Here is a 16,856-nt window from a genome sequence, read left to right as displayed (position 1 = left end):
ACGCATCAGTGCAGGCCCTTACAGGAGCACCTATTACAGCATATAGCCAACCTGTGCTCCACCAGCTGCACCGGCTCCAGATTGAACACCGGATCAAATTCAAGGTGCTGGTTTCCACCTCTGAAGACCTAAATGGACTGGGACAACATATCTGCTGGACCACCACCTCTCCTGGCAATCCCCTCCCCGCCCCCCAAGAACATTACGCTCCTCAAATAACAACACATGAGTATTTGCCTGGCTTCAACCAGAGTCAGAGCCTTCTCAGCTGTGGCCCCACCTCCAGCTTGGTGGAATGCGCTTCCAAATGAGATCTGGCCCCTGTGGGACTTGGTACAGTTCGGCAGGGCCTGTAAAATGGAAATGTACTGCCAAGCATAGGTGTGAGGTCAAAGGTACCGTACTTCTCTTCATACATACAAACCTTCTAACCTATCCCTCTTTTTTCCTGGGGCAGCAGTATAGTATTGTATGTGCCATTTTATGAACTGTAAATATTAGAATGGGTTTTAACTGATATGTTTTAATCTTGTATTATGTTTTGTTAATATAAGCCCCACATTAGTGGGGGAGGATGGAATACAAATTGAATAAATAAACAAATAAACGGTTGACACTAGTTACAGCAAGGTTCCCCAGCGTGCTGCCAACGGGTATTATGGTGCCCACTGACACCTTTCCTAGCGTCCACCAAGCATTTTTAGATAGTGGGCAAGGCCAAGTTGGGAATTCTGTTGAGCGAGGCTTCTTGGAATTTGGTCGGCTGTGCATTTTTTTTTTTTTAAAAACCCTTGCTTGGGCAGCAGCTTCTGCCACAGCCCAAGGGTCTTCACTGCATGATTGAAGGTAGAAGAAGAAAAAAGAATTGCAGATTTATACCCCGCCCTTCTCTCTGAATCAGAGACTCAGAGCGGCTTACAATCTCCTATATCTTCTCTCCCCACAACAAACACCCTGTGAGGTGGGTGGGTCTGAGAGGGCTGTCACAGCAGCTGTCCTTTCAAGGACAACCTCTGCCAGAGCTATGGCTGACCTAAGGCCAATCCAGCAGGTGCAGGTGGAGGAGTGGGGAATCAAACCCGGTTCTCCCAGATAAGAATCCACACACTTAACCACTACACCAAACTGGCTCTCAAGGTAAGCTGCAGCAGCCATTTTACGGCTGTGCCCACCACACTGTGTCAGAATTCAAAAGGTGCCCCCATGGCTCAAAAAGGTTGGTGATGGATCCCCGGCAATGTTCCCTCTAAGCTGCAAAGTCTTATGAGCAAAAATTCTACTTTGTGAGCTACAGGCATTAAAGTGTGAGCTACTGCATCAATTATTGTGTTCTGGGGTCATCCTCCGTGAGCTAAGACAAAAATGTGTGAGCTGGAAGCTAAAAATCTGTGAGCTAGCTCGCGCTAACTCAGCTTAGAGGGAACACTGGACCCCAGAGTTATCTGAGAAATAGATACAAAGCTTGAAGGCACAGGAGCTAAGGCAGCAGGAGAACATCGCATCCCTGTCTCTGAGCGTTTGCTCTTTTGTGGGTTGCTGACTTCCTGCTGCCCAGCCACAACAACAGGTGCAGTCCCAGGGTGCATACACTCTGGAGGCAGTGAGTGGCCAACTCTCTTTTGTAGGAGGGGCTCTTCTGTGCCAAGAGTTGACAGGGACTCTCCCCATTGGTTATTCTCCACCCCTGGCGAAGGTGTATTTAGCTCCAATCAGCACAGTAAACATTTTCCCCAAAAGCTCAGCTTGTCGAGCCTGTCCTTTTGCTGGACCAACCGGTTGGTCAGCTCTCTGCCTGGCTTTGTTTCCCTGCATTCCCATCCCCTCCCTCTATTTAAAAGGTCCTTTGGGTGCCGTTTACAGTCTCTCCCTCTCCCTTCTTCTGGCAGCGGTAAACAGGTTTCATCAGGAAGAATTAATCTGAATGAATCACAATGGAAAGAAGCAGGGATCCTCCCCACTGCCATCAATTCATAACTGACTTATGGCAACTCCAAAGGGTTTTCAAGGCAAGAGGCATTCAGAGGTGGCTGGGCATTGCCTGTCTCTGTGTCATGACCATGGACTTCCTTGCTTGTCCCCCAGGCAAATGCAGGGCCAATCCTTCTTAATCTTCTTGTTTTATGCATAAGTGATCTGGAGGCAGGGGTAAGCAGTGGGTTACCCAAGTTTGTGGCTGGCACTAAATCTCCTGAAACCTCTGAGAGTAGAGGTGAGGTGTCACTTGTATGCTAATGTTACCAGAAACTCTTTCTTCTTTTCACTAAGATAGATTCAGGTGGATAGCTTTGTTGGTCTGAAGCAGTAGAACAAAATTTGAGTCCTGAGGCACCTCTAAGATCAACAAAGTATAATTTTGGGTACAAGCTTTCATGTGCATGCACCCAGAATGAAATTTTGTTGGCCTTAAAGGTGCCACTGAACTCAAACTTTGTTCTTTTCAGTAGAAAGAGGTGGTGCAGTTGTTTCCAGGAACAAATGTCTGAGCTTGATTGCAGAACAGATGAGGATAAATACAACTCAGTACGGGTACAGACAATGGTGAATATATTAATTTAAACTTTTTTAAAATTCCACTTTTTGACCATTTATGGTGATTTAAAGTGGTTTATGTCACCAGCTATAGCTAGCAGACAAAGCCACGGATCTGAGTGCAATAACTGCGCACAGACCATGGAGGGGTGTGTGTGTGGAAATGTCGCAACTGACTTATGGCAACCACATAGGATTTTCAAGGCAAGAGACATTCAGAGGTGGTTGGGTGGGGTTCTTACTTCCGCATAACAACCCCGGACTTTCTTGGTGGCCTCTCATTGAAATACTAATCAGGGCTGATCCTGCTTAGCTTCCAAGATCTGGCAAGAACATAGCAACAGCAAAAGACCGTGCCCCTCCTCCAGCATGGCTTATCACCAGAATCTTAATTTACAGCAAAGACCTGTGAGTCCTAGTAAGGGCCCACCAAACTTCTGCCCTTCCGAAGAAGTAAGACACTAGAAAAATGGAGATGGTCTTTACCAGCAGATGGGCTTTACCAGGAGATAACGGAAAGGACACAAGATCATACATAAAAAGAGAAGCAGCCCTTTAAGTAGGCTGCTCCCAGGATGGAAAGGACTTTAAATGCTGATATTAATATCTTGTTGTTGATATTAATATCTTGAATGGGACAGCCTGGCAACCAATAACGCTTTTTCAGGATGGGAGCAATACGCTCCTTCTTCCAGCCTCAACAGGAAGGTGACCATATTCTGTACCAATAGGAACTTGGTTGCCATTTGAAGAGGACCATGGATGACAGACCCACATTCTGATGGACCCCTTCATCAGACTGATGGATCCACCTTGAGTCCCAGAGAAAAAGGTGACTAAAAATGAAAAAGAAAATTATGATTCCTTTCCAAGGGGCCCCACATACAGCAAGTTATTATAGTAATCTAGTCTTTATGTTTCATCCTCTTATTCCCAAAATTACTCTTTATTTATTATTTTCAATTTATAATCTGCCCTTCCCTCAATTTAATAATTTTTTTAATTTTTAAAATTCTTTATTATAAGAAAAACACATACATAGCAATGGAAATATAAACATAAAACCCACTGCCCTCACCCATACCACCACCTACCCTCCCATTAATACTAGGAGTTTAAGGGCCTTACTATATACAGATTCTATTCTCTCATAACAAGTCCCATACTTTTGGCCCAAACATACAATAGTTCCCAAGTCTTTTTACACTCCTGTAAATTCCCATTTCTTAACCTTATAGTCAAAGTATCCATTTCGGCAGCTTCCAGTAACTTAGATAGAAATTTTTCCTTATCAGGAATTTTGGGGACTTTCCAATGCTTCGCGAATAAAATTCTAGCAACTGTAATAATGTGAATTAATAATTTTTTCTCAGATATAGATACATATTCTTTACATATACTCAACAAGTACAATTCCGGAGAGTGCTTAAACCTTTTTTTTTTAATTATTTGAATCCAGATACTAATTTGATTCCAAAAATTTTTGGCCCTTTCACATTTCCACCAGATATGATAAAGCGTCCCCTTAACCTTCCTACATTTCCAACATTTGTTTGTATAACTTGAGTATATTTTGGCCAATCATTCTTGGGTTAAATACCATCGATACATCATTTTGTATAAGTTCTCCTTAAAAACCGATGATTTAGTCAATTTTATATTTTGTTCCCAAACCTTTTCCTATTCCGCCAAATTAGGGTTGCCAAGTCGAACCCCAGAAATATCTGGGGACTTTGGGGGTGGAGCCAGGAGACACTGGGGTGGAGCTAGGGGAGGGGGGAAACGGCGCCAGGGAGCATGGCGAGCCGCCCCGCAGCTGCAGCCTCTTCTCCGCTCGCCGTGCTGCTGCTCCGAGATGGGCTCAGCCTGAGCCCATCTCGGAGGAGGAGCCACGGCGAGCGGAGAAGAGGCCGCCGCGCTGCAGCCGCCTCTTCTCCGCTCGCCGTGGCTCCTCCTCCGAGATGGGCTCAGGCTGAGCCCATCTCGGAGCAGCAGCACGGCGAGCGGAGAAGAGGCCGCCACGCCGCAGCCGCCTCTGGGGTGGAAGCGGAGGGGGGGGCGTGGAGGCGGGCTGGGAGCGTGGCGAGCCACAAGTCCGGGTTCTAGAAGGGCCCGGATTCGCGGCTCACCATGCTCCTGGCCTGCCTCGCCCTCCCCTGCGCTGCTGCCGTCTCTTGGCTGCTCCTCCGAGATGGGCTCAGTCTGGGCCCATCTTGGAGGAGCAACTGCGGTGGGCGGGGAGGGGGCAGCAGCGGTGCAGCGCGGAGGCCTCCGGGCGACTTGCCATGCTCCCCGGCGCCGTTTCCCTCCTCTCCCCCCGCTTCCATTTTTGGGGGGAGCGGGGGAAGAGGGTGGAAACCCTGGGGTCCCCCGCCAGGGCGGGAGGGTTGGGAAGCCTACGCCAAATCAATAGTGTATCCGAACTCAAATTAATAATTTCTGCCACCGCCCAGAGACTTTAAGTACTTTAAAAGGCTGCTCTGGGACAGTCAATAATTCTCCTCTTGAATGCAGTCTGCATTTGTAAAATTGGGGGAAAGCATCATACCTCTTTGCAACAGACTTATGAAAGAAATTAATCCAGAAAGTCTCTCAGCATCAAAGCCTGCATTGAAAAACAGGTGTCATCTGGCACACGGACGTATAAGCTTATGGAATAACAGAAGAATACATAACGAGAAAATCAAACGCATTAGAGTCTTCAAACATCTGTCCCCTGAAGACAGATCAGTTTTCCCACAGAAGCGATTTGGAAGAAGAACAGACTCTCTAGTGGCAAGAGTGACAAAGGTTTGCTTCTGACTGGCCCATATTTGAGGGAGCCAGCGTGGTGTAGCAGTTAATAGTGGTGGACTCTAATTTAAAGAACCAGGTTTAATTTCTCATTCTTCAACAGGAAGCCTGCTTGGTCCAGTCACAGTTCTCTCAGGGCTCTCTCAATCCCACCTACCTCACAAGTGTCTGCTTCAGGGAGAAGAGAAGGTGATTGTAAGCTGCTTTGAGACTCCTTAGGGTGGAGGGAAGCGGGGCAAAAAACCCAAGGTTGTTGGGGGTTTTTTTTTTAGCAGGAACACAATTCCAGCTGTCTTGGCAGCAGGGGTGTGGCCTAATATGCAAATTAGTTTCTACTGGGCTTTTTCTACCAAAAAAGCCCTGTGTGAAACAATGGCTGTCAGGGGGTGTGGCCTAATATGCAAATAAATTACTGCTGGGCTTTTTCTACCAAAAAAAAAAAAAGCCCTGATAAAACCCAACTCTTCTTCTTCTTCTTGGTCTAATCAAAAAGTGTGGTGCCCATTCAAACTTCCTGCCAAAGGAAGATCTGACCAACAAACTATTTCTCTAGGATCATGGGGTTGTTTGCACATGACTTATAGTGGAGGCTGCAAAGGAAGTGTGTTTGTGTGTGGAGGGGGGAGAGAGAATAATAGGTATCAAACCAGAGGAAATTTTCCAATGATCTCCCATAAGCTACGTAAATCTTGTGCAGGATCAGACCAGCGATCCACCCAGTCAGGGGTAGGGAACGTTGGCTCTCCAGATGTTTTTTGCCTGCAACTCCCATCAGCCCCTGCCATTGGCCATGCTGGCTGGGGCTGATGGGATTTGTAGGCAAAAAACATCTGGAGAGCCAACGTTCCCTACCCTTGACCCAGACCAACATCCGGTGTCACACAGTGGCCAACCAGCTGCCTTGGAAGGCCAACAAACCGGACTTAGAGGCCAACGCCTCTGCTGTTGCCTCCAAGCACTAGTATTAGAGGCTCACTGACTCCAAAACATTGAGGCTGCCTTTAGTCACTAATAGCAACTGATTGACCTCTCCATAATGAATCCATCAAATCCCCCTTTAAACCTCTCAATGCCTGTGGCCACCACTGTCTCCACTCACAGTGAGTCCTACAATTTAATCATTTGTTGAGTAAAGAAGTATTTCATTTTGTCACTCCCGAATCTACTGCCCGTCAACTTCTTTGGATGCCCCAAGTGCTAGTATTACAGAAGGATAAATTTCCCCTATTCACTTTCCCTGCACCATGCATAGTTTCTGCAATGTCTCCCCTTGTCGGTTTTCTGAACTGAAAAATTCCAGACTTTTTGGCCATTCCTCATAACAAAAGTGCTCCAGTCCCTTAATTGTTTTGATTGCCTTCTTCTGTTCTCCAGACGGCAGAGATCAGTTCCCCTGGAGAAAATGGCTGCTTTGGAAGGCAGACTGTATGGCTCTATACCCTGTTGAGGTCCCTGCCCTCTCCAGGCTCCACCCCCACCCCCCACCCCAAAATCTCCAGGCAAGGCTTTTTTTGAGCAAGAATGCAGTTCCAGCTGGCTTGGCACCAGGGGGTGTGGCCTAATATGCAAATATGTTCCTGCTGGGCTTTTTCTACAAAAAAGCCCTGTGCCAAACAATAGTGACATCTAAACACTTAGCTACAAAGGGTTTGTTCTTTTCCAGTGAGTAATTCTTGGTATTTACTTTTAAGTTTCTCTTGCCAAAGTTCTTAACCAGTTTGGTTGTTAATCTGCCCTGGTGGTGCTGGAAAAATGCTGTTGTCACAGCTGATTTTTGGTGGCCCCATAGGGTTTTTAAGACAAGAGATGTTCATAGGTGGTTCACCATTGCCTGCCTCTGCATCACAACGCTGGCATTCCTTGGTGGTCTCCCATCCAAAATACTAACCAAGGCTGGCCCTGCTTAGCTTCTGAGATTGGATAAGATCAGGTTTGCCTGGGCTATCCAGGTCAGTTGGTGTTTATTATAACAGTCATAGACCAGGTAAAAAAGCACAAATCTATCAGTAGTAAAAAGTACAAATCTGTCAAAGGTATACTACTAAAATACATGTCCGTATAATACAACAACATTAAAATGTAGATTAAATTTTAGTACATAGTAGTAGTTATTTGCAATAGCTCCACAAAGTCTACACCAGGTCAGGTGTACTCATCAGTTTGGTGTAGTGGTTAAGTGTGCAGACTCTTATCTGGAAGAACCAGGTTTGATTCCCCACTTCTCCACATGCACCTGCTGGGAATAGCCTTGGGTTAGCCATAGCTACCGCAGGAGTTGTCCTTGAAAAGGCAGCTGCTGTGAGAGCCCTCTCAGCTCCACCCACTTCATAGGGTGTCTGTTGTGGGGGGAGAAGATAAAGGAGATTGTAAGCCGCTCTGAGTGATTCAGAGAGAAGGGTGGGGTATAAATCTACAGTCTTCTTCTTCCTGCCAACCACAAAACAGCCTTTAACCTCTGCCTGGCCCCATCATCCAGCCAGCGTTTCACCAATCCATCTCCAAGCCCCTTCTTTTGCAAATCGACTTTTCCAAGTATCCACAGCGAAGATACGGGTATAAAAGAACAGAAAGGGCAGAGTCAAGACTGAGTGGCTGACAGTGTCCAGCTGGATGGTCACCTGGTGTTCCATGATTGGCCAATGTTTGTATGCTACTAATACCTTTGATTCCCCCCGCAGCCTGCTATAGAAGTCCAGTCCTAAGCCACTGTTGGGTCTTCTGATATAGTTGGTGCCTGTATGGTCATCAGCATATGGCCACCTCCATGGCAGGAAGAGGCACTCCAAACAACAGTTTAATACAGGAGCAAGATTGACTATCCTCTGAATAAAATGCGCTATTTCCTCTGAATCCTAAAGGACTGGAAACTGCAAGAACTGGACAGAAGGTAATAGGGACATGTGAAGATATGGCTCATCATAAACCCTTGGTACTCACCCACAAGACCTTTGTCATGGCCTCAAAGCATTATATGTTGTCATAGGATGTCTATTTCTGTAAGCTCAAGGTCTACCCGGCCCTGTTCCTGTTTCTTGTTGTTACTCCACATTGTCATACTTCAGCTTTTATGATCCGTCATTAAAATCAAGCCATTGAAGACGACTGAGGGTTTAAAGCAGCCTGGTTGGTCCAAAGGTCCATCTGCACCAGCATTCTGTTTCCTGGAGTGGCCTTGTCCTTGTGATTTTGGTGTTCGCCTCCAACTAAAGTTAGAACAGGCTTCCTTAGAAGATGCAATTTCCATGTAGCATTTGATATTGACCTCATTATGTTGCATCCCTACATCTTGCAACCAAATTTGAGCAAGTCCTGTGTTGGATTTCAGTTTAACCACAAACTCTATTATACTGAGATGGGCAAAGCAGGAAACATCCTGGCTGTCTGTAGGGGGTGGGTGAATTAGCACACAGGTATTGTCACAAACACCCCAAAATCAGGGAGTTCAGGTTAGGGGTGTGACTGGCTCAGCAAAACAAACAAACAAAAGGCTGAAGTGTGAACCCACAGATCTCTGGATATCACTGCCACCAGCCCCTTTGATTACCCAACCAGTCAGAAGCCAATGGACCAAGCATCTAGCCCTCTCCTTTGACTCCCAAGCAGCCAGAGACCAAGGGACAAGCAACCAATCCTCTAAGTTTGTGTTGTTAAAAGGTGAGTTCCAAAAACATTACTTTGGTAGCTGTAACCAACCTGGGCCAAAGTACTAGATTCAGATTGAAGCTCCAGAATTCAACAACAGACTTATTCAACAAAAGAATAAGCAGGAATATACAACAAAAAACTTGGAGAGCCAGTTTGGTGTAGCGGTTAAGTGTGCAGACTCTTATATGGGAGAACTGGGTTTGATTCCCCACTCCTCCACTTGCACCTGCTGGAATGGCCTTGTGTCAGCCATAGCTCTGGCAGAGGTTGTCCTTGAAAGGGCAGCTTCTGGGAGAGCCCTCTCAGCCCCACCCACCTCACAGGGTGTCTGTTGTGGGGGAGAAAGATAAAGGAGATTGTGAGCCGCTCTGAGATTCAGAGTGGAGGGCGGGATATAAATCCAGTATCTTCTTAAAAAAAAGAGCAAAGAATGGTGAAGATAAAATGATAAAGCTGGATAGCTAACCTAGTCATTTACAAACAGGGGATCTCTGATCCAGAGGTTACTTGAACGAGGCTGAGCCCAAGTAGGGTTGCCAGCTCTGCTTTGGGAAATACCTGGGGACAGGACTTCTTTAGTTGAAAAAGCCCAGCAGGAACTCAATTGCTGAAGAATATACCCAGAATTAAACTTTGTTGGTCTTAAAAGTGCCACTGGACTCAAACTTTGTTCTGTTGCTTCAAAATAAGTGTGCACACACATGAAAACTTACATCCAGAATTAAACTTTGTTGCCACGGGACTCAAAGAAACAGAAAATTTTAATTGACGAGCTGCTGCAAAGTAGAAAGGAAAAGCACACCAATCTTGACTAGAAACCAGATGCCTTAATTCAACAGGTAATAATAGGTCACAGAGGATCTAACTCATTTCCTTTCTTTTTGCTCTTATGCAGTGGAACTACCCTGCAGCACATGTTTCTGTTTCACACTGAAGAAGTGATTTTTAGTCTTTCCGTCTCTTTCACTGGAAATAAGCATAGATATTATATAACATTGCTTGCTGTAATATGTGTTGAAGTGGTTTGTCAAACTGTAACTTCCAATGTGTCTTGACTGGAGGCACATTTCAAGCAGACTTGTTTTTGACTCAAAAGTAACACACAGTAGTTTCTCCATTATATGCTTGCCATTTTATTGGAAAATGGGTTTTCCCATTAAAAAGCTTTTTGGGGGGGATGGGGATACGATGTTACATTATTTTAGCTTAGAACAAAATTGTTGTAAAATGCTGCAGGTAGTCTTACACTAATCTGTTTCTTTGTTCTTAAGCTGTATGTTTGGTTGTATAAGTCTCTGTAGGAAAGGAAAGGTCCCCTGTGCAAGCACCAGTCATTTCCGACTCTGGGGTAAATGTTGCTTTCACAACATTTTCATGGCAGACTTTTTACGGGGTAGTTTGCCATTGCCTTCCCCAGTTATACACTTCCCCCCCAGCAAGCTGGGTACTCATTTTACTGACTTCCGAAGGATGGAAGGCTGAGTCAACCTCGAGTCGGCTACCTGAAAACCCAGTTTTTACCGGGGTCGAACTCAGGTCGTGAGCAGAGCTTAGGACTGCAGTACTGCAGCTTTAACACTCTGCGCCAGGGACGATGCCCATAAAGAACATCAGTGACATGTGCTGGGGAACTTTCTATTAACCCATCCCTAACTTTTTATTTTCTGAAAGCAATCCACGTGGAAATTTTTTTCTGTTATCCTTCTCCCCCACAGCTTTGCAGGTCAAAGTCAGTAAAAATCAAGAGAATGCAAAATGTAGACATGCTAGAGAAACGAATGGTGATGGTCCATGTCAATGAGGGATGTTTCTAGCAGCACGCAGTATCAGATTAAAGTTTGCAAAAGCTGATTGCATAGAAGCGGGATGGAGACTGTCTGGAACGTCTTTCTACCTGTTCAGAAGGGAGTGAGCCTACACATATTTCCAGCTAATTACAGTGAACAAAAGATCACAGGCTTGTGTGCTAAGAGATGGAAATTAGGTGTAAATTAAATTAACCTTTTATTGAAATGGAGCCGGTCTTCCAGATCATCCTTTTCTTGCCAGAGGGGAGGGAAGGTGCTGTAAGAGCTGTTTACTTGGAAGACAAATGTTTACAAGGATGATTCTGGTAAGTATTAACACACCATACTAAAAACTTGTGGCATATTCCTTACAAAGCATTCCATATTCTGATTTATAATAATAATAATAATAATAATAAATTTTATTTGTACCCCGCCCTCCCCCGCCGAAGCAGGCTCAGGGCGGCTAACAATACGGTGACCCATGGTGCACCAACAATAAAACAGTTACACTAGAAACATTAAATTAACATTAAACTAACCTTAAAAGCCTGAATTAAAACAATTAACTAAAACATTTTATGACGCTATCCTTAACACTCTTCTAGTTGATGCTGATGGCGGATTTTCAGTTATTCATAAGCTAATTTAAAAAGGGTGGTCTTGCAGGCCCTGCGGAACTGATCAAGGTTCCGCAGGGCCCGCACCTCCTCTGGGAGTTGGTTCCAGAGATGTGGGGCTGCGGCCGAAAAGGCCCGAGAGCGAGTATTCTGTAGTTTAATTTGTCTTGGCCCAGGGGTAGTCAGTCTGTTCTTTCCTACTGACCTCAGTGCTCTCTGGGGTTCATACGGGGAGAGACGGTCCCTCAGGTAGGCTGGTCCTCGGCCATATAGGGCTTTAAAGGTGATAACCAGCACTTTGTACTGGACCCGGTATACAATCGGTAACCAGTGCAGTTCGCGTAGCCCCGGCCGCACATGTTCCCATCTTGGGAGACCAAGTAACAGCCTGGCCGCCGCGTTCTGCACTAGCTGTAACTTCCGGGTCCGGCACAGAGGCAGCCCCATGTAGAGGGCGTTACAGTAGTCCAATCGTGAGGTGACCGTCGCATGGATCACCGTTGCTAGGTCCCGACGCTCCAGGAAAGGGGCCAACTGCTTTGCCCGCCTCAGATGGAAAAAAGCTGACTTGGCAGTGGCTGTTATCTGGGCCTCCATTGATAATGAAGGCTCCAGTAAAACACCCAGACTCTTCACCCAGATTTCTACCTAATCATTCCAGAAATTCAGTTGGATTAGTCTGATATGTATCTGAGGAAGTATATTCCTAGTCATATGGTTCCTTTTTATAATTTCTGTATATTTTTCTTTTTTGCTCTGACCTGGATGGCCCAGGCTAGCCTGACCTCATCAGAACTTTGCTGCTGAGTGGGGTCATCCCCAGTAGTATTTGGATGGGAGACCATCAAGGCGATGCAGAAACAGGCAATGGCAAAACCGCCTCTGAACTTCTCCCGTTTTGAAATCCCTGTTAGCTGTGATTTGATGGCACTTTCCACCACTACGCTTTCTTGGTGGCCTTTTCTCTGTGTTATGTATTAAGGTATAAATGCCTTATTTGTATCGACTGCTTTCTTTCCTCTGAAGAAACCTCAATTTGCTTTGGTAATTGCATCAATAAAAGCAATCACTTTGGACTGGCCTTATATTCCCTTGTGCTAGTTCTCCATGTCTGGCATTCCCCCCGCCCAGCCAAAAAATAAATAAATAAATAAATATATATATATTGCCTCTCTTGTCCTGTGTTAAGAAACTGTTTTATTTTTCATTCTTCCTTGCCTTCTCTCCCTTCTTGTGCTTCCTTTGTACACTGAGTCTGGCATAGGCAAACTATCCCTGGATCTCTAAACAGCGAGCATCTTCTAAGCAAGCAAGAAACCTCTTGCCTTCCAGAATAGCCTCTGATGTATTTGGAGCACTCCAGGTTACTTTCACAGGGCAAGTCCTGCTTGTTCGGTGACTCAGGACTGCCTGGAGGTTCCAGCCCTTGCCTTAGACGCCCTGTCACTCTCTTATCTTCCCCCACCCCTTCCTTCAGAGGCACTCCACATCTCCTTTCAGGGGCTGTGACTTTGTTGGGAGGGTGGGTGGGGGAGCAGAGAGCCAGTGCCTTGAAGAAGTCAGAGCTCTGCTGGGGGACCCCAGTTCAAGTCTGCACTGGGCCATGAAATTCATTTGTTGTGAAGGTGTCTTCCGCCTTCTCACCTTACCTCAAAGGGTCAGGGGTTGCCAGATCCAGGTTGGGAAGCTCCTAGTGATTTGGGGATGGAGCCTGGGGAGGATAGGGACGTGTCAGTGGGGCACAATGCTACCCTCCGAAGCACCCATTTTCTCCAGGGGAACCGATCTCTGTAGTTTGGAGATGATCTGTAATTCAGGGGGCTCCCCAAGTCCTATCCGTACTTGTTGTGTATATAAAGGAGACGGGGGAGGAGGAAGGAACTGATGTATGCCACCTCGAGTCATTTGGAAAGGAGGGAGGAGACGTATAAAAAGCGAGGCATGCAGGCATCTTCTCCACTGGCTTGTGCTGACGAGCCTTAACGCCGAAGAGGGCTGCGGCTCCTTTAAGAAGCGTTTCCGCCGCGAAAGGGGTTTTTTTTTTTGTCCCTCGCCAGTGTCCGTCACGAGTGCCCGTTTCCTGCTTCCGAGGCGATTCGAGAGCCGCTTCCGCCCCCCGACTTGCCCGGTTCTTTCTGTTGCTCTTGCGGACCCGACGCTTTTGGCGATGAGCCTCCCAGGTACCGGGGGTGGTGGAGGAGGGGGTGTTGCTATAGCGACGGTGAAGGGCGCGGCCCACAGGGGAGAGGATCTACGGGGTTGCCATGGAGACGGTCTGTGGAGGGGGGTACCACTGAGCGGAGAAGGGGAGCCGAGGCCCCAGACCCCACGTCAAGCATCTCCTTCAGTGGCGGAGGGGCCAAAGAGTGCCTCTGAGCGTGGGCAGAGCGCCTCCCTGTAGCCAGGCTGGGGGCGGGACTCAATCCGTTCTCTCTTATCAATGGGTAACTTTATTCTTTAGTTAGCGAGATGCCTATTTTATTCTAGCTATAATCAAGCTATCACTTGGCTTAATAAAAAAAGAAGAATTCTCCAGGGAGCTCAGGGTGGCTTCCTCCCTACATCATTCTATATCCACAACGACCCTGTGAGGTAGGTCAGACTGAGGGAAAGTGACTGGCCACAGTCTCACTAAGGGAACTTGGTCAAATTTGAACCGGAATCTCACAAAAGTTCTAAACGGCTGCACTATTTTCAGGGCCTCTTGTATATCTTGGGAATGGGATTTTAGGTTTGAAGTGTACACATGTGCTTTCTCCCTATTTTCTGGTGCCCAGTAATTCACTGCTTCTATTTTTGCCTCTGGTGGATGTTTTCTTAAAACTATAAAAACAGAAACAGTGTCTTGTGGCACCTTAAAAATGTACTAATTTAATGAAACTTTGGCTTCATGGGCTCTATCAGGTGCATTAAATAAGTTCTCAGTCAGCAAATCTGTCTATCTGCATTTGCGCGCACACATATGGTAGGAGAAATATGAACCTAAGAGTACTGCAGGATCATCCAGTCCAGCATCCTGTCTCACACAGTGGTGAAGTAGATCCTCTGGACAGCAAACAATAGGGCATAGAGGCCAAGGCCTTCCCCTGATGTTGCCTCCTGGCTCTGGGATTCAGAGGTTTAGTGCCTCTGAATATGGTGGTTAGCAGCGCTACTGGCCACTGATAGACTTATCCTCCATGAATCTATCTAATCCCCTTTAAAAGCTGTCTATTCCTGTGGCCATCACTACATCCTCTGGCAAAGAATTCAACATTTTAATCATTCTCTGCGTAAAGTAATCTTTCATTTTGTCTGTCTTGAACCTACTGCCTATTGGATGCCCTCGAGTTCTAGTATTTGGGGAGAGGAAATGGTGAACTGTGAATTTAAAAGGTTATATTGTTTCTAAATCTCTACAAAAAAGTATGCAAGGTGCACATAAGGATTGTTCGCAAAAGAGTCTACCTGGTTACATTAAGCCATTTTAATATTTCTAGCGTCTTTGGAAAACCATCGTCTCTGTTTAAGCCTTGATTAATTATAATCCACCCTACTGGTAAACTTTAATTCAGCCCTTTCTGCCTGGAGTCTCCTGCAGTGGTTTGCTAACTTTGTTGGTTCAGATTCCTCCCTGAATCCCTATTAAACTTAAATAGCTCTTTAGAAGCCCACATCTTTTCATCTGTAGCCCACATGTAAATTCTGGGTCAATGCTAGTACATGAGTTTTTAAAATCACTGTGCTTGCTGTTGTGCACCCTGTGGCTGCAAAGGTTAGCAATATACTGGAAGATGATCAAGTTTGTCTTAATATATCCTTAGCCAAAAGAACCACGTTTTGCCAGATCTGAGATTTGGGGGGGTGGAGAGAAGACGCCATAGGCAGAAATTGCAAAGGGGAGAAGCAGCTTGGGATCCAGGGCTACCTATGGCCCCCTGCAGTGGCCATTCTTTGCTGTCACCATCTTTTGGTTTCTAGACAAGTGGAAAACATTATTGCGGGCAACGATTAAGCCAAAAAACACCTTTAGCAATGCCTGCAAGGTGGGAAGAGCTGGTCTTTGCGCAAATGACCCTTCAGATGAGGAGTTGTGTCACTATTTTCATCTGTAAACATGGGAGAGCTACTAAATGATGTTTGTGTCCCTCCCACTTCCTTCTTTGCATAGCCTCTTCCCTCCTCCATATCAGCTGACACAAACGCTAGGAAACTCAGGTTCACATCTCCATTCAGCCATGGAACTCAGTGGGGGTCCCTTGGTCATTTGCTATCTCTCAGCCTGGCAGGATCAAATAGGGAAAGAGGAGATCTGTGTATGCCATACTGAACTCTTTTAGGGCAGGATGAAAAATGTGCTAGATTGAAAGTTTAAGCAGGGGAAATACTGTAGGAGACATGGGGATAATTGGATAATTAGGTTGGAGGCGCTTGGCATGCTTAGCCTGGAGAGGAGATGACTGAGAGGTGATATGATAACCATCTTCAAGTACTTGAAGGGCTGTCATATAGAGGATTGTGAAAAGTTTTCTGTTGCCTCAGAAGGTTGAACCAGAACCAACAGGTTGAAATTAAATCAAAAGAGTTTTTGGCTAAACATCAGGAAGAACTTTCTGTGAAGAACATGCTTCCTTGGGAGGTGGTGGGCTCTCCTTCTTTGGAGGTTTTTAAGCAGAGGCTAAATGGCCATCTGACAGCAATGCTGATTATGTGAACTTAAGCAGATCATGAGAAGGGGGGCAGGGGGGAGGTGAATTTCCTGCATTGTGCAGGGAGTTGGGCTAGACCCTGTAGGTTCCTTCGAACTCTATAATTGCTCTGGAATTGCATAGCCCTAGAATTTGTTTGCATGTCAGATATATTTATTCACATAAATATTCAATATGTCTCTTAGTGTACATGGAGGAGGGCTTTAAGGAGCTGCAGGCAGTGTCTAGGCATCTGGGATTAGGCATGCTGGCTTTCTGGTGAATGTTTCTGGGCTCTGTTACTCTATCTGACCCTGACAAATGGCATTCCTTTTTAATCAACATGCTGTCTTTGCAGGGCTAAGCTTGAAAAAAGCTGCTGCTTTCTCCCAAGCCCTGAGAGCGGAGCCTCGGTACTTGTTAGCCCAAAATGTCGCAACCTGTGGAGACCCACTGGAGGTGTGCCTGGAGCGGAATGTGGTGCAAGACACGCTCCAGGTGTTCCAGCACACAGTACCGGCTGAAGGCAAGCCAGTCACCAATCAGAAGAACTCAGGTAATGGAAATTTCCCCGAAGAGGCAGGCTGGCAACAGCTCTTCTCTGAAAACGATTCTCTTCTTAGCTGTGACAATGCAAAGAGGCTTCCTGGATTAGGGTTAGTTGGTAGAACATGTTTCCACCAGCCATCGCCATGGAGTCTTCTTGCCTGAAGAGTTTTCTGCCTGAGGAAGTAATGAGCAGGCAATTATTTTAAAAAACTGCCCTGGTGGAATCAAACTGCCAGGAAAATGGTTCACACAACACAAGTCCATTT

General features: G+C 46.0%; 1 protein-coding gene across 1 annotated transcript in view; it reads left to right on the top strand.

Moving 5' to 3' along the window:
* The first annotated feature begins 13,331 nt into the window (after nucleotides 1-13,331).
* Nucleotides 13,332-16,856, top strand: part of BLMH (bleomycin hydrolase) — a 29,559-nt gene continuing 26,034 nt past the window's right edge. Inside the window, exons 1-2 of the mRNA XM_060259228.1 lie at nucleotides 13,332-13,554; nucleotides 16,400-16,597. Of these exons, the coding sequence (XP_060115211.1) occupies nucleotides 13,542-13,554; nucleotides 16,400-16,597 (211 nt within the window). The 5' untranslated portion in view covers nucleotides 13,332-13,541. The remainder of the gene's footprint in view (nucleotides 13,555-16,399; nucleotides 16,598-16,856) is intronic.

The sequence above is a fragment of the Heteronotia binoei genome, chromosome 18 (genome assembly GCF_032191835.1).
Source record: "Heteronotia binoei isolate CCM8104 ecotype False Entrance Well chromosome 18, APGP_CSIRO_Hbin_v1, whole genome shotgun sequence".
Classification (NCBI taxonomy): domain Eukaryota; kingdom Metazoa; phylum Chordata; class Lepidosauria; order Squamata; family Gekkonidae; genus Heteronotia; species Heteronotia binoei.
The sequence above is the reverse complement of the archived record's forward strand: the minus strand, read 5'-3'. Positions and strand labels throughout refer to the sequence as shown.